The sequence below is a fragment of the Dunckerocampus dactyliophorus genome, chromosome 15 (genome assembly GCF_027744805.1).
Source record: "Dunckerocampus dactyliophorus isolate RoL2022-P2 chromosome 15, RoL_Ddac_1.1, whole genome shotgun sequence".
In the NCBI taxonomy this organism is placed as follows: Eukaryota; Metazoa; Chordata; class Actinopteri; order Syngnathiformes; family Syngnathidae; genus Dunckerocampus; species Dunckerocampus dactyliophorus.
The window spans coordinates 2,663,094-2,686,138 of record NC_072833.1 but is presented as its reverse complement, the minus strand read 5'-3'; the positions used below and the strand labels follow the sequence as shown (position 1 = coordinate 2,686,138).

Here is a 23,045-nt window from a genome sequence, read left to right as displayed (position 1 = left end):
CACAGGCCTCTGTTTTTTATTATTTTGTTGCGTTGAGGTGTATTTTAGGCCTTGACATTCTATACAGGAATAGAAGTATTTAGTGGCATACAGTGGCAAAACTCCAGTTTTGCACTTTTAAGTGTTGTTGGATGCCTTCCATTGCTGCAGATTCGCTCATGTAAACCGATAATGTCATGACTTGCTTGAAATGTGTGTGCATGTGTGTGTGCGTGCTGTCAGGCAGCAGGCTGTCTCTGCCACCTGCATTCACATATGCTAATAGCAATTAATCACTGCAAGGCTTTTGCTCGACTTGAGGATTTCATATTTGTTGACAAGCCGCAGCAGATGGGCACACACTGTAATTATCTTCTCTCATGAATAGACCCCATTATCCTTACAATGCAGCCATGTATGGTAGGTATGTTAGCCCCCCTCTGGTTTCACCTGACAACAGTGCTCTTGTGCAGTATGGTGAATGCGAAGGCTGCGTGTACTATAGTGCAAATGAAACCATGCATGTTTTCTTATAACTGGGTTACATTATTTCCTGTGGAGCAGTTGAGTATGTTATGCAATGTCTTATAAATATAGTGTGTGAGCAGCAGCTTGTTGGATTGTATGTAATGTATTCCACCTTGTTACCAAGATGTTGTTCAGTCACTAATCATCTCTTTCCTGGCCGGCTGTAGAACACTGATAGAGCCAGTCTCAGTAAATCAAAGTGTACACAAGGCTGGACCATCGCCGCAATGATGTTTTTCTGTGTGGGAATGCTATAAGAATTATTTTGGGAAGATTGGATCAAAGAGGCGCTATCATCATTACCTCATACACTTCTCATAATGCTCTCTTCAGTATGATCCAGTAGACTACTTTTTCCACTAAGGGCTGAATACTGATGAATCAAAAGATGCAGGGGGCCACTTTGATATTTTTCATATTTTTGTATTTTGTTTCAAGACTAAAAAAAGGAAAAGCGGCATAGAAAATGGAAGGATGGATGGACTAAAAAAAGTTATTTATTTATTTGTATCAACATTTCACCTTATTTTCTTTACATTGTGCTCTTTTGCTCTATTTTCAAAATTTTGCTGGGTTTTTTGTACACACTCCAATATGACGTTTTTTGTTTTGTTTTTTTGTGTGGTTCTACAATGTGCCACGGCCATGAAAAGGGAGCTGCAAATGGCCTCCAGGCAGCACTTTAGTCACCCAAATTTTAGGCCAAGGGCTTCCTTAGGCTTCTATATGGTGTGCATTTTTGACCATGTAAATGTTTGGTTGATTGCATTTATTTGGATATACAGGTATATGATGATGACTATAATTATAATACATTTTAACCCCGCCGCCTCTTCTGAACTGTCAATCAAAGCAAGAGCAGGCCCCGCCCATGCCCGCCTTGCACGTCGCGCGGCAGTTGGGCGAAGAGAGTAAATAGAGAGAGAAGCCTCAAGATGGCTGACTCTCTGAGCTCCGTTCTCCTCGGCGGAGCAGCCCTCGTCAAAAGCCCGCTCCCGAAGCCGACCGAGGCGAAGAGAGCCCCGGACAACCGCTCTCAGTCCTGCCGGGACTTCACCGCACCGCCGCCCAAGAAGCTCCGAGTCGAGGAGAGGAGCGTGAAACCAAAGAAAGTCATCCGGGATGGAGGGCTACTGGGAGGCAACTGCAGCGGCGGAGAGAAACTCCAGCAGCAGCCGACGAAGCAGGCGAGTCCCGCGGGCTTATGGAGCCTCAATTCGGCCGTTGCGGGAAGCCAAGCACCCCCGAATACCCACAAAATGTTAAAGCAGAGTGACTTCTTCCTCCCCAAGACACCATCTTCTAAGACCAAGAAGCCGAGCAAGGATAAAGAGAGGGTAAAGGGGAGCGGAGAAGTGAAAAAGAAACTGTTCTTCACCCCGGGGAGCAACGCTAGCAGCGATCTTAGCAGATTTAACCACATTTCTGCAGTGAAAAGACAAAATGGAGATGCTACGTTACCACCAAAAGGTAGGCCAGTGTCTTTTACAGTAATCCCTCATTATCAAAACCATTAGATGAAGTTTAGTTGCGTTCTTTTATATGAAACGTGTGAACACCGGTGTAGCTTCTACTTTGTCTGGATAGTCCCGTTTTGGACAGGCTACCGTTTTAAAGGGCGCTCGTAAAGCGACGGGGAGTTTACGCCACAAAGCCCGGACGAAGGCGATGTGTCCACGGGGGTAATGGCTGCCAACCCCACTCCCAATGCTTGGAACGTGCAGGTGATTAATAACTAATTGTACTCCAAAACTGAGCTAATTCACTTGAGGTCTAGTGCTAGTTGTTCTATCGCGTCGAATTATAAATGTATCCTCCGTGGAGGCTGTGTATTAAAAGTGCACGCCGCTGTCATAACAACATGACAGGCGCCCGCCATTATGGGCCAAGTGTTGTTTTGGTGGAGCACCACGCCCCCCTCACTGAGCTCAGCCTGGGAGGGAAGCCGATCACTTGGGGTGAGCGATACTGCACATTTTGGTATCAATCTCATTCAAGTAAATACATGGGCATATATTCAGTTTAATCATTACAGGAAGACTTGTTTTGCTGTAAACTGAACATACGGTAAATTCATATTCAAGAAGACAAACTATTCACGCTAAAGACAGGGGCAGTATTGCCGATACTAATAGCTACTCGAACATTTTCAAGATCTTTGAATTATTTTGCATTTAATTTATTGATCATGATTATAGTCACAATAAAACATGAGACAAGATTTTAGATTTAACAAAAAACGTCTTTGTGAACAATTCAACAATATATAAATACAACAATATAAGACAATGTAACAACAAAGTAATAAATTGATTCCCATATTCCCTTTTATTACATACAGTTTGACCAAAATAAAGTCAATAGTGCTAAATAACTAAACAAAAGCAACAAACAAAAGTCAAATCCTTTGACTTCTTGCCCCTGAAGCCCTCCCGTGGCCAAAGACTTAATCCCAGATTCCCTATAACAATATATAAATATAAGAATATCAACAGTGAAACAATATGAACAACACAACAAGAACAGATATTTGTGAAAGTCAACATAAGGGAACTGAAAAATACAGCCAGAAGGTCTGACTGTAACCGAAACGGACACTACCTGAACAAATTTCTCCCATAATAAGTAAGCCAAAAATTTTAACACAAAACACGTTTTTACAGTTTCACAATAATAGTTGTACATGCAGTAAACATTTCCAAATGCATATGAATACATATCATTGATTAATGAAAGGGATAAATGAACATTTAAGGTTACCGTAATTGGAGATGTGATTCTTCAGTAGTGTTTCTCGCCTCAGTAACCCAAAATGGAGCCACAGAAAGTTTCAAGTGCCAGCATTCTGATAAAGAACGTCAAAAACACTATTGAATTGAATTCAAGAAATAACTCATGACAAAACAGGAAGATTGTGTCCGTGTTGCGTCTCGCTGCTGCATCATGTCTTTGGGAACACTCACATGAAGAATCATGTCTTCAGTAAAGGTAAAAGTAACTTTAAAGTGCTCATGACACCAAAAAAGTTTGAAAAATAACACAATGAATGTACTCCCCTTAATGAAAATTTTTTGTCATACTGCTGTCATAGATAAATAAGCAAATATTAATGAAATGGGCGTGAAATGAAGCTGGTGATTTTAACACGGCCCCCCAGTGAGTTTTCTGAACCAACACCACCTTGGCTGTGACATCACTGCCGGAATACGTTCCAGGAAGCAGACACAAACACATGCAGCCATGAACTCACAGCAAAGCCAAGAAAGTGACATATTCACAACAATAACACAACAATAACATTCACTGATTTTCTGCTGTGATAACTTTGATATAACAAACACAAAAAGACTGACACAAGTGTGTTTTTTTTGACTGTCAGTAAGTGACACAAAACAGCTGCAAAATAAAAGACCAGTGAGCAGCGATTGTTGCTTATTTAGCCCTGAAATAAAACCCCATACTATTGTTCTGAGATTCGTAGAATAGATCTAGTTTAAAAAATGTGGATTTACTTACTGAAACTGACAGATGGACTGTAAGATAGGCTACAAAGACGAGGGACTGCAATCCATGTTTTGCGAGCAATTCACGTCGAGAACACCGGAAAAGGTGCAAACACAGCCATGAACGCACACGAAGAAAGTGACATACTCACAACAGTAATAAAATTCACTAATATTGTGTTGTGAGGAGTATATGTTGTATTGGCAGTCAGAGCCACTGGCAGATATTGGCATGAAAACCCTTGTTATTATTCGAAGAGTTGTAGTGACGCTGCAATCAAAGACAACCCTTTGGATTCATTGTTGCACGTTACAACAGATAGCACATTAGCCGCTTAGCTAATGCGTCATAACAAGCCAGTGAGGAATTGGGCACTGCATTAGTCGCCAGCACTAGGCTGACTACTATGGAGCATAGTAGCGGAAGAAATGTAGATTGACTTACTACCACCTTGGCACGCTTTCTTAAGGCCAAACGTCTTGTGGGTTTTTGACTTTTTATTTCCATCTGCAGTGCACGATTGACACATTTGTCCCCCAAAGTTTTGCCGAATGCCTTGTATTGAAGGGGAAGTTCAGGATTAACATGTGTTTTGGTGTCATGAGCACTTTAAATGTTCATTTATCTGTTTCATTTGTCATTTATGTGCATTTAGAGGCGTTTTAAGCATGTAATACTATACAAACCGTGTTTGGTGTTGACATTTTTGCCAGTCCCAGTCTAGGGTGTACCCCGCCTCTTGCCCGAAGACAGCTGGTATAGGCTCTTGCATACCCGCGACACTAGTGAGGACAAGCGGTACAGAAAATATGGATGGATTTTTGAGCGTCAACCGCTGATGACATCATAGACTGGCTACAAAGTTGACTTCCGGTTGTGGTTGCTATTTTGTAACGTAGCAGACTAGCTTCTTAAAAGGTAAGGTCGAGTTGTGTACATTAATAACACAGTTGGACGCATGCGGTGTATTAATAGCACACCATATTGTACACTAACTGGAAAATCTACATAAACTGTAATTTTTTTTACATTAACCGAAAAACACACTAAGCAAGGTGGGCGCTAACTAAGGTTCCGTTGCGCTGGATAGATTTTTTATTACGCTAATATAGATCCAATGCTGATACTACGTTGGGTATTAATGCTATTGTTATTTAGATCAGGCCGCCTACTCCTGCCAGGCACCTTCCACTACCCTTGGCTCAATTTGTGTGAGTTAACTAGGACACACTTTACATCCATCCGTTTTTTATACTGTCCTCATTAGGGTCACAGATGAGCTGGAGCCTAGCCCAGCTGACTTTGGGAAGGTGGGGTATACAGTGGACTGGCGACCAGTCCACTGTGTACCCCACCCCCTGCCCAAAGTCAGCACAGAGGCAAACAACCATTCACACTCACATTCACACATATGAGATATAATTTAGAGCAGAGGTCACCAACGTTTTTCCTTGTGAGAGCTACTTTTACAAAATGAAAATGGCCAAGAGCTACTCATTTTTGTAACATTTATTTTCAGAGCTTATTTTAAACCCAAACAAAGCGAATATGCTTGTTTTACCAGAACATTAATAAAAACTGGTGTCCACAACTCACATTTTGTATTTCAGAATGCATTTCTTTCTACTGTTCTTTCATTATTAACTGAAAACCTGAATGAAAAGCAGGCTTGCGGGCACCTCATGTGGTCGTGGGAGGCTACCTGGTGCCCGTGGGCACCACGTTGCTGACCCCTGATTTAGAGTCTGCAGGTAACCTAAAATGCATGTTTTTGGGATGTGGGAAGAAGCCGCAGTACTCTGAGAACACACAAGGAAGCGTGGGGAGAGCATGCAAACTCCACACAATGGAGATTCAAACCTGCTTCTCCTGACTCTGAGACTATGCATCATGGCAACCATATCACCTTTTAGGCTTATTCTAGTTTTGCAAGCATTACAACACCCCGATGCGCACTTCCGTGCTGAATGTTTTGCTATTTTGCCCACTTTTAGACACACTTGCTGGGTTTGTCAGGGTAAATTGAACCACTTCCATGCCGGCTGCCTTGCCATTTCACTTTTAGACACACTCGCCGTGCTTGTGGGGTTGCATTCAGTAGCAATTTTGGACATCTGTGAGCCTATGACAAGTTAATGACTGATGATTTATATTATTATTATTATATCAGAGGTAACAACAGTTGGCTTGCAAGCTACCAACCACTCACCGACGGTTTTGAAGTAGATAAATGCAAGGTCAAAGAACTGTGACACATGGACTCACGCTCCCCATTCCCCAATGAGTTGGTGACGATCAGTGAGACAATCAGTGAGATCCGCTGGCTGTCATTGATCAGCTTGCAGGAGAAGGGATCACATTAATTAATTTACTTTTCTTTCCACTTGTCTTTATTATGTTTGTGAATGTCCTGTCAAGTGAGCTAGTGTGACATGTTTTTGACTTAATGGATTATTTTCAGTAATCATGTTGGTTTCTATTTTTAAAAATCCCCCAACCTCCCAAGAAGGACGACAGAAAGACTATTAGACTATTCTTTTAAAGCAGAACAAGACAGTTTGGAATCTAATAATAATGATCATAATAGTACAAAAGCATGATTTCTTTAAATTGTAAGCGCATGGCCTTGAACATTGTATACGGTAGTCCTAGATGTCCTCAATCTGACAAGATCCAGTCTTAGATGATAACTTAGAGGCCATTTTCAAAAGCTCAGCCAAAGGGGCACATTAGTTCAACATGTACTAGTTTAGTTCAATTTGAGCTTGACAATGCTACATTAACCAACATCACATTTGTAAACTTGCACAATTCAACATGTTCACATATTGGCATTTTCTAATGCATGCTTGTCATGTTTGTTTCTGTATTGAAACTAGTAAAACTAGTCATGTAAAAATAGCAATTAGGTGGTGGGAGAGCATGTCAATGGATTACATAATAAGCACACCCTCTTAAGGCAGCGTATTGAACCCCAAAATGTCAAGTTAGCGTTTGTTGGAGCGAGTGGAAGCTGCTTGAACAGGACGCATGATGTTGGCTAGTAAACAAACAAGCTGTTTCACTTTCACAAGTCTAATTATTGTTTGCTTAATTACTTGACTAGTTCAGCATAGCGTGTTCCTTCAGTGTACATGTGATGACACTGGAGGGAGCGCATACAGGCAGGGTGAGCCCATAGACGCCATTCTAGACACATTATCAGTTGTTAACTCACTCTATGCTATGTAATCACTTCTTTCTCTCAACTTATTTTTGATAGCATCTACTCGTCAATATGACCTTGTGATGCTCAAGTAGTGCATATGAGCCAGGCTACCCCCACTCAAACGTCTTAAGTACATCCTGGCATGTCTGTCACGTTAATCTGGCCACTGAGCCCAGTAAGCCCTCCTTTGTAGGCACTTTACAGCCTCGGCCAAATGGATGTTTTTCAGGCATTTTTGTCCCCGCTCGAGAGGCTTAAAGTGTCATTTTACCTTCCCGCATGTGAACCAGTGAAGAAAAATGTTACACTGCAGGTATTTTCATGGAAATGGCTTCATGTGGTCATTGAAAAGAGGGCGTCATTGCACCTATTCTCCTGCTTTTGGTCCTTTTTAAGCATTCTTCTTTCCCTCCCTGTGAAGGCGTTTTCTTCTTTGAGGGTGCAAGTGCACACTTTCACAACAAAGAGTCCGGGAAAAAAACCCCAAAAAGGGGCAAAGAAAGAAACATGGGGAAAAAAATGCTAGTGTAATGAAAACATGGAAATATGCCCCCTGGTGGCCATGAGAGATGCTGTTGATGATGTCATGTACACCCGATTGGACACTAAGCAAGTGCTATGATCTTCATCAACATCTTTCATGTGTTTGTAAATACGGAAGGTCTCCTGCTGCCCGGCAAGACGAAAGAGCGAGATCGAGAGGAGCGTGAGGAGAAGAAGAAGCACAAAGTGATGAATGACATCAAGAGGGAGAATGGTCAAGTCAAAACACCCATTAAAGGTAGGTCAAATTTGTATTGTTTTCAAGTTTGACACATTATTATGTTTGTTTGTTAGTACACTAAATGCCTCACTATTCCTCTCCCATGCAATGAATGTAGAGAAACTGTAGTTGTGTGCAATACGTTGTTTATAGTGTTTTTTGCGCTTTTATTGAGCATGTTTTTTATTGAGCTTTGCACTTTTTATTACTGTTTGTACAGAAACAGGAGAAGCCATTTTTAATCTTGTTGTACCTCGTATAATGACAACAAAGCTATTCTATTCTAGTAAGCGGGAATACTTTGGCAATTTCCACTGTCAGAGTTGACAAAAATACATAGCAAACAAAAAGAACATGGTCTTTCACAAAATATTAGAAATACATATAGGAAGCCAATTTAAGCCATATAACCATGATGCACTACTATGATATGCGTTGATGTAGGTGCCCATTACGTCGATTGCAAGCTACCGGGAGATTGCAAAGATAGTGTGGGTCGATTGCATAAACCTCACTTTGTAGATGTCATATGACATCAGTCAGCTGACAGTAAGCTCCCATCCTGATTTGCAGTTGCTGCCCCGCGGTAAAGAGTAACTGGTGAACAGACGTCTCAACCTACGCACAGAGATACAACTTTTATCTTTATTATTCTGATTGCGAATAAACTAACTCAGCGGTAAGATGCCTATATGTATAACAAAAGTTATCCGTTATCTTGTAACGGCTAAAATGAATTGTTCGCGTCCTGAACGCCACTACACTTCTACACTTCCGTTTGTTTGTTACACTATTATTTCATGATTCATTGGAAAATGTACCCATTGCTGAAACCTTTTTAATATGTTGACTTGACTTCATCTGTATTGTCTTTTGCATACCCATTTTCATTTGTTGTATGTTTTTAATGTTTCATAGCGTATGCTAACTGGTTGTAATACATGACCTGTGTGTAATGAACGCTACACAACTATTGATAAATTATGTGTAATTATCTGTATTGACATATTGAATTGAATTGTGAATTATTGAAGGATATCAACTACTTTAATTACCTGTTAACTTTGAAACGGTGAATGTGAAATACTAATCATTAGTATTTAGTATAGTAGCTTCAAAGTTTACCAGTTTGATTATTTATTTATTATTTATTTTTTCCAGTTTGATTTCATATACAGTGTTCCCTCGTTTATCGCGGGGCATACGTACCCAAAATAACCCGCAATAATCTGAAGTAGCCAACTTTAGATTTTTAAAATATTATTATAAATGTTTTAAGGCTGCAAAACCCCTCACCATAGCACACTTTATACACTTTTTACCTTCATTTGAATTTTAATGATCGATCAACCTACGAGTTTGGACACAAGAAATTATGAAGTGATTCACACGTATTTCACTCCTCTGACCATACCCTTGCATGCATAAGAAGTGTGATATACATGTACAACGTGCATAAATACTCATATTTTGAAATATAGTAAATATATATTTTCTTTCTTTCTATGTAGTAAGATGTGGATCTATGGGACTTGGTCATTTTAAAAGCCGTAGCTCGGAGGCTGAAAAAGTGTGAGCACTAATGCATACTTTCTAGTACATTAGAACATTGTCTTTTAATTGTGCTGTAGCTGGGGTGCATGACCACACAGGGACATTTCAAGGTCTTCCATGTACACATACAGTATAGCCAGTGGCTGTACATTAAATGAGCCATAGATCATTGGGACTGGTCCTCAGGCTTTGCATGCAACACACAAACGCCCTTGCGTTCTTTGTGCTTCAGTCCCTTCGAGTGTGCCGTTACGGAGGGAAGGATGAGGCAAAAATATATTAGAATGCATTAAATCTGCTGCGTTTTATTTATATTAATTGTGTGTGTGTGTGTGTGTGTGTGTGTGCGTGTGTGTGCGCGCGTGTGCGTGCGAGGGCATGCAGCGATATGACACCCAGGGATCTGAGTGTAAGATTTGTTTGTTTTTCTAAAAATGTGAGCGTCAGTAGGCCGGAGGGCAGAGAGGAAACAAGACAATTTTTATTAGTTACGTTTACAAGTTAACCGTTAATAGTGGAGAGGCCACAGGAAGCAGCCACAGGAAATCAATAAGTGGCAAACGGTTGCTGAGGCTATTAAGGTGTTTGTAATTGTATGAGAACTTATCTTGAGACCAGTGCAATCCAGTGGGCACAATGTATTTCGGTACACAATGCACAATGTTAATATAATACAAAAGATGCTGATATGAATTTAACATTATGTTTACTATTATGTTTAGGGTGAGAGCTGCCATAACATTAACAGTTTCATCCTCTTGTCCAAATATGTTCTCCACGGGTGCTACTTTCACTTCTTTTGAGCGGTTTGGCTTTAAATCTGAAAATGGCATAGCATATCTCTCCTAGACGGTAATTTTATTTTTAGTTTTTTACATCTCTTCATTCGCACCATTATCAGTGTAGGTCACATACACGACACACATTATGTTATGCGGCTGGATGACACTTTAGGGATGAAAAAACGTGTGTATTTGCAGAAAGGGGAATGGGAGGGTGGGGTGGGGTGGGGTGGGGGGGGGGGGGCTGATGTGTGGGCTAAAGAGCTTTTGGATTAGTAGCTGGTGTGCAAATACCCGCTCTGTTGCTCTCTTTATTGTTCTTGTTCCTAAACACACACACACATTGTATTACTGTCTGTGCTCAGTCTGCCCCTCATTCCCGCGTTATGCGCCTGCCAAAAACGTGCGTGGGCTGCAAACGAGACGAGATGTTATCAGATGCTTCAAATTGTGCTGATGTGGCGGCACCTCTCAAGTGTTATATATATTTATAGTACTAGCTGTCCTCCTTGTTTGAACAGTTGCAGGGTACAGTAGTAGTGTCCTCATACAGATGAACACACCATACTGGGCTTTGTCAATAAATACGTACAGAATGTATGTCTGCAGCATTGAGGCGATGGGCTAGCGTGTAGGAGATCATCATCTCTGTTTGCTGGCTGATTCATATCTGCTTCTCTCTGGGGATTCCATTTGTTTGATGGTGGAAACATACCCACTCATCCCTAAAACAGGACTTACAATGCTCATTGTAATTTATTTTATTAGCCCATTTATTTTGACATTGCATATTCATATTGACATTATTTCAAGGTTGGCAGGCATGTGATATGTGTGTATGCCCACCTGCCAGTGACCTCTCAGAATTTAATATTCATATTACAAGATTCCACAGGTGCTTGAGATTCCTAAACATTTTAACAAGTGTTTGAATTTTGGCAACACAAGGCTCAAGACTTAAAATAAATGGAACAACCTCTGTGTTTCCTTTTTAATTGCTTCCTTGTGTGTGATTACAATCCATACTTTTCATTTTTTTTTCACAGCGTAATATTGTCTTTTTTTACGGCACTAAAGTAAAATACAAAAAACATTTAATTTATGTATATACAGGTGGGGCCCAAACGTTTTTAAAGGTGACTCAAAGTTTGTGTTTCACTAACCTTTCTGCTTTAAATAATGGTACATGTATATTTTTATGCTTCTGTGAACAGTAATAGGCAAATTTAGTAAATGTTGTGAAGAAAGTCAAATATTTACTCATTTAATCCTTGCTCTTCAGAACTGCACTTCATTTTGGCCTACAGTACCGAAGTATCAATTTAACTGCATTATAAAAGTATAGTAATTCTCTATGCCGCTTGTCCTCACTAGGGTCGCGGGGTATGCTGGAGCCTATCCCAGCTGACTTTGGGCGAGTGGAAGGGTACATACATCTGTGTGGTGTTTGCTCGTTTCTCCTACTGCGTGCGTGGGTTTTCTCCGGGTGCTCTGTTTTTTTCCCCACATTCCAAAAACATGCATGTTAGGTTAGTTGGCGATTCTAAATTGTCCATAGGTGTGAATGTGAGTGTGAATGGTTGTTTGTCTATATGTGGCCTGCGATTGGCTGGCGACCAGTCCAGGGTGTATTCTGCCTCTCGCCCAAAGTCAGCTGGGATAGGCTCCAGCATACCCCCGTGACCCTAATGAGGATAAGCGGCATAGAAAATGGATGGATGGCTAAAAATAAAGTAAATCCCAGACAAACTGAAGCTGCGATGTTAGTAAAATACATGTCTAATGTGCAGGTTTTAATTTTGACCTTTATTTCCCAGATGGCGAAGTCAATGCCAAGATCAACTCGGAACTGCAAATCAAAAAAGCCAAGAAGAAAAAGAAGAAGAAACACAAAGAGGGCGAGAAGCACAAGCGAGTGAAGATGTACCACCGCTCGTGTCAAACCATTTGTGCCGGCCTGCTCCTTCTCCCGTCTCCTCCTCCTCCACTTGCGAATTCCTCTGACGCCGTATCTCAGTTCAAATCGCCGCTGCCAGTTTACCCGAATGACAAAAGCACACACCTGCACAAGATCTGGCATGCTTCTCCAAACAAGCACCCGGCACGCTGCATCCATCCAGGCATGGCCGGCCTGGAGTTTGCACCTTACATCCACATCGAGTGTCAGCCTAACGGAGGGGCTCTGGTGGCCCATGCATACACCTCGCAACTCTCCTCGCTTTCCCCGGGCCAGCGGCAGAGGTTTGCCCAGGAGTTTGTCACTTTGGCATTCAGTGAGGACTCGTCACAGGTACGATCACAGAATCCCAATACTCCATGTCCATTATTTATTTTACTTCCTGGTTCCTAGGCTGCTCATTATGTCATGGGTATCATCCACGGGGAGGCCGCCTACCTGCCTGATTTCCTGGAGTACTTCTCCACCAAGTTCCCATCAGCGCCGGTCAAAAAGGAGATCCTGGGAAAGAAGGACATAGAAACCACCACCATGGCTAATTTCTACTCTCAGGTGAGGGAATTGTGGAAAGTCGTGGGCAAGTGTGACGCTAACAATTAGATAAAGCAGCTTTTGTTCATATGGTGGTAAAGACACAGCAGATGGTATTGTTTTTCAAGTGCAAAGCCGAGTATTTCTTTGCACGTATAATCAATTAAGGATGGGATTATTATCGGCTGTACATAAAATCAAAGCCACCCTTGTTTACATAGGAAACTTTGTAGTGTTTATTGAGACAGATGAACAGCCACGCCAATCAACTGATGTCTGCCTCCATCTGTGCCACATTTAGACACCATTTGACACTCAGTGCTACACTTGTAATGTCCAAATGTAACGAGCACATCTACAACAATAGCGGAACAGTGACAAATGACCCGCACTATCTAATGAGATCCAATACAAGCAGGTGTATAAAGTATAAAAAGGGTGTTTATTATTGTGGTAGTAGTCTGCTGCTGCCACTAATGAAAAGCCTTTCCTCAAACCTCCTGAGTGGCTTTGCAGTGAGATACTGTCAGCATGTGGGTCTATTACTACAGAAGTTTATGCTCTGTTACTCAGCCTCCTGGCTATTTTTTTCCATCCTATCATAAAATATTAATGTGCTTGCTTTTACACTGGCTGCTCCATCACCATTGCGCTGCAGGATTCTCACGTACATTAATTCCAGAGGGTTAATAAGTCCCCAATTAAACATCTCGACCGGGCTTTTATGCAGCTGTCCCTTTAAGAGCACACCATTTTTCCCAGCAGTGACCTTGGGAAACAGTGTGGTGCCCACAGATAGTAGCGTTGATGAATGCTTACAGGGCACAGGTGTACACGTTCACATAGATCTTCTTGAGTGGTCCTGCACACCCTCACCGGCACTGCTTCTTTTGTCTCTGCTCTGCAACCATGTGCAAAACGTTGGTCATTACACCCTCAGGAAGTGACACTGAAAATGTGTGTATGTAGTTTCAGCTATAAGAGGTTCTTCTACAAGGGAATTTTGGCTGTTGGATGAGAGGATTATGCAACATTTACAGAAGCTTGGCACCAAAGCTGACAAGCTTCTGCACTGAGGTCATTTCCTGTTTAAGAGAATAGTGTTTCATTTGGTTTGTGCCATTATTGTGGCTTCTCAGCACATTTTGTTTATGATTCGGTTCCAGGCCTCGTCCATACATGTGTTCAGGGGATCGCATCAGCATTAACTCTGCGTCGTTGTTTATTTCAATCCAAGTGCATTTTTTTTGTAAAGGATCAATAAAAGGCGCTAGCCAGCTAATGCATTTCCTTCAGAGCGCTCTGCTGTTAGAAAGTGCAGGGCGAGATTATGTAATAAACGTGTGTCGGGGAAAAGCAGTCGGCAGCCGGCGGCTTTGTTGTGACGCAGTACTGCACTGGAGGAGACTTAGACCCATTGGAAAACAGCAAGTGCACAAGAGGTTCAAGAGGTGAGGAAGCTGTCAGGTGGGTTATTCAATGACATCATTGCATGAAGTCAGCAAGAGAAAGTATAAAGACCTGCTCCTTCAGTATCTAAGTCATTGGCACAGTGTGACTATTTCAAGGTATATATGATGAGTGTGTGTGGAGCGACTATTTAAAGCTGTTAGCATCTCACCAGGACATAAGTGCAATAAAAGAAGTAAACAAGCCGTAACTGGAGCATTCATTTCTGCCTGTTGTCACTTGCTCTTGTGTCTGTCATGGGTACACAAGGCAACCAAATATTACCAAGTTCTCATAGTGATCATCACGTATGTTTCTCAGGTGAAGAGAACCTACAGTCACGGCACATACCGAGCCGGCGCCATGCGACAGATCAGCCTGGTGGGAGCCGTGGACGAGGAGGTGGGGAACTTCTTCCCAGAGTTCCTCAGCATGCTAGAGGAGTCGCCCTTCCTCAAGGTGAGTGGCTCGAGAGCGCCGGATGAATGGCAGTAATGCTAATCAGCCCATAAAATGCAGTGTTTACTGGTTGGCGTGCTTTGTTGTGCTGTCTGTGTTGACTCTGCAAAGCCCCTCCTTGTATGCAGTGTGGAAAACTGGCATGATATGCTGAATATCAAAAGGCGCACATCCTCTCACACTTCATCACTGTTGGATCTTTTTTTGCTGTGCAGTCCAAAAAAGTATTTTGATACATCGATACTCAGTGGAAAATAAACTTGCTTTTCCTTTCTGGCTGCAGCGGACTCTTCCATGGGGAACGTTGTCCAGTCTAAGCCTGATGAGTCCCGATGAGAGCGACGATGGTCCCATCATGTGGGTCAGACCGGGAGAGCAGATGATACCTGTAGCAGACATACCAAAGTCGCCTTTTAAAAGAAAACGGTGAGGGAAACCTTTACTACAAACTAACTCTTCCACATAATAAACCAACTTGTGACTTTTTTGTGCATCCATAAAAAAACATAAAATACACACACACACACACTCACACACACACACACTCTCTCAAAGTAGCAACATAAAGCTTTGTTGTTGCCAAGCGGTTCCCTATGATGCAATTATACTGTGTTTGTTTATCCTTGTCACCGTCTCTCACACACACACACACACACACACACACAAATTGCTTAGATGAGATCATTGAGCATCAGACAAGCACATATGGCTTCTGTGCATAATTTTGTTGCGCATGTGGTAGCTGTTAGGCTAAATGCATGCATCGAAGGGTGTGTTACACTGCTGTCACAAACACTGGCTTTGAACAGTTTTTATGGAGATACAGTGAAACAAAGGTGTTTAAACATGATGTTAAAAATGAGTCAGGAGTCTCATTTTGACCTTGAACCACTAATCACTTGATAGTCCACAATTAACAATACTGCTCTTGTATTAGAAATATGATTCTGCAGGTTTACCTAATGAATGCTGTCCAAACGTTCAGCACATTCCCTTACAGCTTCCCTGCTCTTACATTCATTAGTGTCAGCCTGCAGCCAGCTCACGTCCACTGAGCCTTCTTTGTGAGTGTTTTAATCTGGCTCACTAACGTTTCCCTCTGCTTCCACTGCTGCTGCTTTCTACCTCCTCTCCCGCCGCTCTCCCCTTATCTCCTGATGAATGAAGCAACACGGGGGTATAGCCTAGCCTGCTGTTCTGCCGGTCTGTCTCTTCACACTTGCCCTCAAAGGAAGCCTTCTTCAAAATGTCCTTTCACGCTCTCGTTGGGATCCGCAGTGCTTCTTTACAGTTTTAACTCCTCCTCAGCTTGCATTCACCAAGCCAAGTGTGTTTACAGTCCAGTCTTATAGGTTGTTTTTTTTTTTTTTTTACTGCATTAAAATAATCCCGTTCACTTCATGTTCCTGCTTCCAGTGCTATTACCATTAAAACCTCGACTAATGAAAACAACATCAATACATACATACATAAATTTTTTTATATTAATTTTAGTCGTGGCTCAAAGCTACACCTCTTGACATTCGAACATACAAGCCAACATCGACAAAATAAGAAATATGACCATGTCAAGACCCGAAGCACCAGAGCATAAAGAAGCTGTAACGATGCAAACATAATTGACATGCTAATACTGGGGAGCAACACTCCATTCACTTTCCACCAGGCTGTCTTATTAGTATGTGTGTAGATACCATAGTACAATATTGCAGTACAACTTTTTAATCATATGTCTTTTTTTTTTTTGCAAAAAAATTCCTGCAACGAAGTTAGTTTAGTTTAATTTCTGTTTTGGTTTTTGTGACAGCCCATTTAGGCAGCAAACTAGTGAGGCCTGAAATAATTGTGCTCTTTGCTGGTTGCTTCCACTTTTTGTGAAATGCTGTACAGTATGCCTTACAAGTATCATAATGGATCAATCAGTGTACTTTCATTTGTTGATGTCATTAACTGCACTAACTAGCAAGTTTGTCCTCTGTTAGCTCCACCAATGAGGTGAAAAACCTCCTCCAGTCCCTGCCCAGGACCAGTGAGCCCAGAGAGATGTTGTTCGAGGACAGAACGCGAGCTCATGCTGACCATATCGGCCAAGGTTTCGAGCGCCAGACCACAGCGGCGGTTGGCGTGTTGAAAGCCGTGTGTTTCAAAGAAGGGTAAGGTGTGACGCTTCCTATCAGGCTAGGTTCTCAGGCAGGTGACAACATTAATTGTCTCTCTTCGTCCTTTGTATTTTTAGCTCAGAGCCTCCTCGCGTAACCAAAGACGTTGTGTGCTTCCACGCTGCTGAGTTCCCATATGTAGTTCAGCGGCTACAGTTGGATCTATATGAACCTCCGCTCTCTCAGGTTCGAACACACACACACACACACACACACCGGAAATGCAAGCTAGTTCGAGCTAGTTTGTCATGGCTGGCGCCATGAGCTATAAATGGAATTTTTTGCAAATTTACCATTTGCTTTCAAAAATAAAACAATGTAGAACATAATTACAACCAATATATAAGTTAATGAATCATGTCAGGGCCTCTTTAAAGCAGTGGTCACCAACCTTTTTGAGCCCAAGATCCCTGATCTCAGCTCTGAACCGAATGGCCCCTGGGCCGCACTTTGGGTACCACTACTTTTGTGGGTCTTCGTCGAGGTCAGGCTTGTGGTGTCGGCAAACTACAACTCTATTTGGCTTGTTGGCAGAGTGTTGTGGGCCAGTGATGGTGGTTTAGGAGGTCTGTAGAGTTTTATTTGTTTTATTTTGATTTAGCAAAGGCAGATTTGGAGCCATATTAACATGCAGTAGCTATTGTTGCTGCACTCTGTCACTCCCTCTTTTTTTTTTCTCTCAACCTCTGCACTCTTGTCCCGCTTGTTGCTTGCGGGGTGAGGCGAGCTTTGGGTTTTGTGTTCAGTGGTCAAAATGCGTGCCTGTTGGTTATTCTTCGGGAGGGGAGGGCACTGATGTAATAATAAATTTTTCTAATATTGGCAAAATCCAAAACAGATTGGTGACCCCTGCTTTAAAGGCTCATCAAACCGAATTATCCCTCGAAGGTGATGCTACCACCCGGTGGGGATAAGCTGTACTGCATTAAATGGACTTTCTGCCCTCGTATTTGCAGTGTGTGCAGTGGGTGGACGATGCCAAGCTGAACCAGCTGCGCCGCGAGGGCATCCGATACGCCCGCATCCGCCTATGTCACGACGACGTATACTTCATCCCCCGCAACGTGGTCCACCAGTTCAAGACGGTGTCGGCCGTCTGCAGCCTGGCCTGGCACGTTCGCTTGAGGCAGTATCACCAAGGAGACGTGGAAGGGGAGGAAAAGGAGGGAGAGAAGAATGAAGAAGAAGCCAAGGAGAGGATAAAGCTGGAGGAGGTGGAGGGTGAAAGCAGAAACAGGACGTTGCCAAGTGTGGATAACGACCATCAGCATCATTCACCCCTTTTGTCTCGCTCAGAGGACTCGGAAGCGAGCGGAGCAAGCAATAAGGAGCAGAAAGATGAACAACCACATCAGATTAATGTCAAAGCAGAACTTCCTAAACCGGACAAATCCCCTTCGCCTCTTCTGAAGGCCACCCCAGCCCCTCCTCATTCTCCTCCTGATGCAAAAGCATCAGCAACCAACCATCATCACTACTTCCCGCATCACAGAGAGAGAGAGAGTACCAGCACATCGCCTTCCAGTTTATCATCTTCATTAGCTGCTCCCAATCCATCATCGTCTTCCTCTTCATCACCGAGTCCCAAACCTGCACCGGACTCTCATCCTCTTTCTTCAGATGCTGCGTCTTCCCAAATCATCCCTTCCCCTCAGAAGGATAAACACTCGCCCCGCGAAGTGGTCTCCAACAGGTGGACTTCGATGCCATTCGAGGTTCACGCCCCCGTCAGCTCCCATGGCGACACACGGACTCAAACGCTCGCGGAGAAATGGACTCACGGTGCTGACGCAAGCCCCAGGACCTTCAACCCGCTTCATCCGGACACGGCGAGGCACGTGCAGCAATACACCCACCCTCCTCCTCCCCTCCCTCCACCTCATCTCCCTCACATCCTCCCCCCCTCCTTCTCTCCTCTCCTGCCTCACTCCCACCTCCCCCACAGGTCTCCCCAAAATCTGCCCCACTTCCTCAGTCAGGCGCATCACATCAACCAGCTGCACTTGGACCCCAGCAGCCAGTCCCAGCCCTACTACCCCCACACTCCACTCCCGCCGCTCCCCCCTCACCCACACCACCAGTTCCACCCGCACGCCAAGCCCTTCTACCCCTCGCACTTCCCTTTCCTCCCCTCACAGACGTTCCCCCAGCACACACCCGCCTCTTTCCTGCCTCAGTACCAGTCCGCCGCTCCCTCACCCTCCCTCCCGCACCCTCCGCCTCACGCCTTCCCACCGCCTCCACCGCCGCCGCCCTCCACGGCGCAGTCTCCGCCTCCCCCGCCACCCCCTCTGCCACCCCCTCTGCCCCCAGCCCCTCCAAAGTGTGAGGAGGGGCAGAGTTTATAGTTTCGGGATAAAAAAAAATGTACAGGTTTTATTTGGGTTGGTGTAAAGCAATGTAAAAAGGAAAATGATTTAACACAATTTTCAAGTTTTGTTTTAGATAGTACTGATGATTTGAGCTTTTATTTTATGTACAGCTCACAGAAAGGGTTCAGCTGTTTGGCATGAAGGAAGTTCCCCAATTCAGTGCTTCCTTCTAGCCAATGAAGACGATTAATTATCTGTAATTGCCAGCCCTGGGTTATGCATCAGCCTTGCATTGTTTCCAAGCTACTGATGAGTCATTACGTCTGAATATTAACAGCAATGTTGCAATCATGTCTGCTGAACTTAAATACTGATCACTGTAAAGAAAATGGAAATTACACAATCAGGAAGAATCCTAAATTGTAATTCAGTATTGCACACATGCAGCATATCACTACTTCCTAAATGTAACAGTCAGTTCTTCCAAGACTTTTTGTACACGTCACAACTACTTTATTTGCTTATTATGAATGTTTGATACTTCCAAAAGCACTTAGTGACAGACATTCTGCTTCCAAAACAATGTGTCGCTCATGGAATGTTTCTTTCTCCTCCCACGTGCTAATGTAGCCCACGACATTCCCCTTCTAGTGCCTGTCCTCATGGAATGTTCATACGAGAGACTTTGTCCTTTTCATCAAGTTCCTGGTTTGTGACTCTTCCCACTGGACAATTAGACCAAAGCCTTAAAAAAAATTATCAGCTTTTCTGGGGAACTGCCCAGAAGCCAAGTTGAGTTTTCCACTGTTTTAGTCTCACCGCTAGAGTGGAAAATCTCTCCCAAAATATGTAAGCTAATGCCTCACTTCTCATGCTTTTTTTTTTTTTTGCCCCCCTCAGAAAGCTTCACTTGAGAGGTGGAGCACTTGATGCGCCTTTTGAGGTTCAAACAAAACAAATTCTGATGTGATCTTTTTTTTTGTTGTTTTATACAGTAGAAAGTCTTCAGGGACTTTTTCAGGATTTATTTATCTGTGTTTTTCTATTTGGTTTCAGCACTGTAGTGTACATAAGAGGTTTTGTAAAGCGTTTCTACTTTAAATAAGTAAGAGCCTAACTAATAAAAAGGTTCACTGGATAAACTAAATAGTTGGTTGCCTACCATCCATCCGTTTTCTATGCCGCTTATCCTCACTAGGGTCGCAGGTATGCTGGAGCCTATCCTTGCTGACTTCAGGCAAGAGGTGGGGTACACCAGTCGCAGGGCTCATAAAGACAAACATTCACATTCATACCTATGGACAATTTAGAGCCTAAAATATGCATGTTTTTTTGGAATGTGGGAGGAAATTGGAGTATCTGCAGAAAACCCACGCACGCACAGGGAGATCATGCAAACTCCAGAGAGATGCCCAACGGAGATTCGAACCCAGATCTTCCTGATCTGACCACGCGTCTACCGTGCAGCCCTGGTTGCCAACCATTATAACAAATTTGTCTTTTTCTGATGAGTAAATGATTACTTCTACTTGAAAGTGAGTCGTATGGCCTGGAATGCTTTCACTTCCTCTTAGTGTGTTCCTGAAGGACAGGCGCCATAAACACTAAAGTCAGAGCTGTGGGTACACCGCTAGTAGAGCTAACATGGATGTGCACATTTAGCAGAAAATCTGACAATTTCAGAGGAGGATCATCTTTTATTTTTATATAAGATGACTTATAATAGCAAAACATCTGAATTACTTATCAGCACAGTGCAAAATGATGCAATTAATGTGAAAAATGCAATGTTTCTATCCAGAATGTCACATTTTAGGCTTGAGTCTCTCAAGAATGTAAATAACTTCAGCCACAGAGTACAGTACTTGACTTTGGACAAAATAATAAGGATGCTTGATTGCACTTAATAATTTGTATGGCATTAATGGACTAGCAATACAGTACTAAACACGTTGGTACCAAAATACAATATAACAATGTAATATTCCAGTGTATTGTTCACCCTAGTCTTGCAAGTTTCAGTGCCAAGTCTGGTGAGGTTTTCAAATGGCAGCTTTTAGGCCTCTCTCCGCTCAGGAAAAATGTTGAAGCCCAGCTCCACCAGCGCCCCTAGCAGCATGGTCCACAGAGGAATGCACACAAAGGTGAGCTTCACCTCGGCCAGTCTCTCCAGCTTGGCACACAGGGTCAGGCAGAAGCCCAGCTTGAGCAGCATGGCCGCCAAGTACCAGGCGCGCAAACGCATGTCTGGTGAGCCGTTGCGGGGGTCGAAGCCTGGCTTGCACCGGCCGGCCATCTTGATGGTGAGCATGAGGAGGAGGATGCCGTCGAAGACCCACACCGGGAGGAAGATGAGGAACCAGTTCCACTGCACCTAAATGAAACCCCATGTTATTGTGTGATTGCAAAAGCGACAAGGTGGGGGGGCCTACAATCAGTGACGCGTGGAAACAAATTTCCGTGGTACCTCGTTCAACATTTGGGCGATCTTGAGCACCTGTGGCGGCAAGGACGTCAGAGGTGATTTAAGCCCCAGCTGCCAACTAATCACTCTCCTTCTCCAGGGTGGGGGACATGCTGCAGTTCATTCTCCCAACTTTGGTTTGGTAGTTTTTGTTGACTTCAGATTTACATTCCGCAACATACATACACACTTCGATGCATGCACACCTTACACTACACATTGTACTACCATTCACCTACATTCTGTTAGTATTTTGTTCTTTGGATTTGTTTTAATTTGGCTTCATTAGATTTACTTTGTGTTAATAAAGTATTTAACTGTACCTCAGCTGTGTTCCCTTTTGGTTGTGGCCCATGAGCCAGGTCATAACACATTTTACATTCACTAAACACTCATTTCTGTTTCCAACAACAACAAAAAATAAGCATTCAATTCAAACTTACTTTCGCATATTTGCACACGTCACCAGACACCTTATAAAGCATCCTCGCCAGCGCACTTGGGCTACACTGCCGCCAGCGCTTTTTTTCTTCCATTTTCTACATTAAACGTAAAAGTTACACGTTTATTGATAATCGAACGTTGATATTTAGTTTCGCATACATTTTTGCAAATTGTGGTTGCAGCAGAATGTGTTTTTGTTAACTGGTGGTTTTGTGGGGTTCTTTCCCCCAACAGAACTAGGTGAAAGCAATACATTTTCACCCTGATACACACCGACGATTCTGTTGCCGGAATCAAATAAATAAAAAAAAAAAACAAAGCAATTTCAAGATAAAACACATTCTCTTTGTTCTACCTTCCCATCCAGTTTGAGGACTAGCATGATGAGGAAGACCAGGGTGAAGACCCAGGTCAACAACACCCTTTGAGCCAGGGACATCTTGTTGACTGAGCAGGGGAGACGACTAACAGGCTGGACAAAACATAATTTATTATTACAAAACGCAGCATTATTGACATTGTAAGTGCATCACTTATTAGCTGAGGTGAGCGCTTATATTGTCACATATATTGCATAAAAAGCTACACAAATAACAGAACCCACACCTACCAACATATCTTTAATAGCACCGGGTAACATTTTAAACTGCCGTTAAAACGTCAGCTAGCATAACTAGCTTTGCTGGCTAACCACTAGGTGCTTCATATAGAACAACGTCGTACTTACGTCAGTGTGCTCCTACATCGTTCACCATCATGTTCGTCCTCTCTGTATGACTTACATCACTGTTGTTTGCGTATCTTTTTGCCATTAAAACGCATGCCAGAGGTTTTATGCTGGCGACCACTAAAGTGAAGAGAACGAGAATGGGTCCGTTATCTGTCTTTGCCACGCCCACTGTTGTTATCAATTGGTTGTCACGTTTTGCGTCATTTGCCGTAAGGTACACGC

At 43.0% G+C, this 23,045-nt stretch overlaps 2 protein-coding genes across 2 annotated transcripts; one reads left to right on the top strand and one right to left on the bottom strand.

Annotated features, from left to right (window-relative positions):
- Positions 1 to 1,408: 1,408 nt before the first annotated feature.
- LOC129195038 (lysine-specific demethylase RSBN1L-like) lies at positions 1,409 to 21,847 on the top strand. Its single transcript, XM_054800737.1, has 9 exons — positions 1,409 to 1,977; positions 7,881 to 8,000; positions 12,136 to 12,608; positions 12,669 to 12,827; positions 14,577 to 14,714; positions 14,998 to 15,140; positions 16,697 to 16,867; positions 16,951 to 17,059; positions 17,830 to 21,847. Exons 1-9 carry the CDS (start codon positions 1,443 to 1,445, stop codon positions 19,219 to 19,221), a joined length of 3,240 nt encoding a protein of 1,079 aa, XP_054656712.1. The 5' UTR covers positions 1,409 to 1,442; the 3' UTR covers positions 19,222 to 21,847.
- On the bottom strand, positions 20,762 to 22,978 carry LOC129195040 (transmembrane protein 60-like). The gene is made up of 3 exons (XM_054800744.1): positions 22,821 to 22,978; positions 22,449 to 22,565; positions 20,762 to 21,559 (listed from the first exon to the last, which is right to left on the bottom strand). Exons 2-3 carry the CDS (start codon positions 22,530 to 22,532, stop codon positions 21,242 to 21,244), a joined length of 402 nt encoding a protein of 133 aa, XP_054656719.1. The 5' UTR covers positions 22,533 to 22,565; positions 22,821 to 22,978; the 3' UTR covers positions 20,762 to 21,241.
- Positions 22,979 to 23,045: the final 67 nt, after the last annotated feature.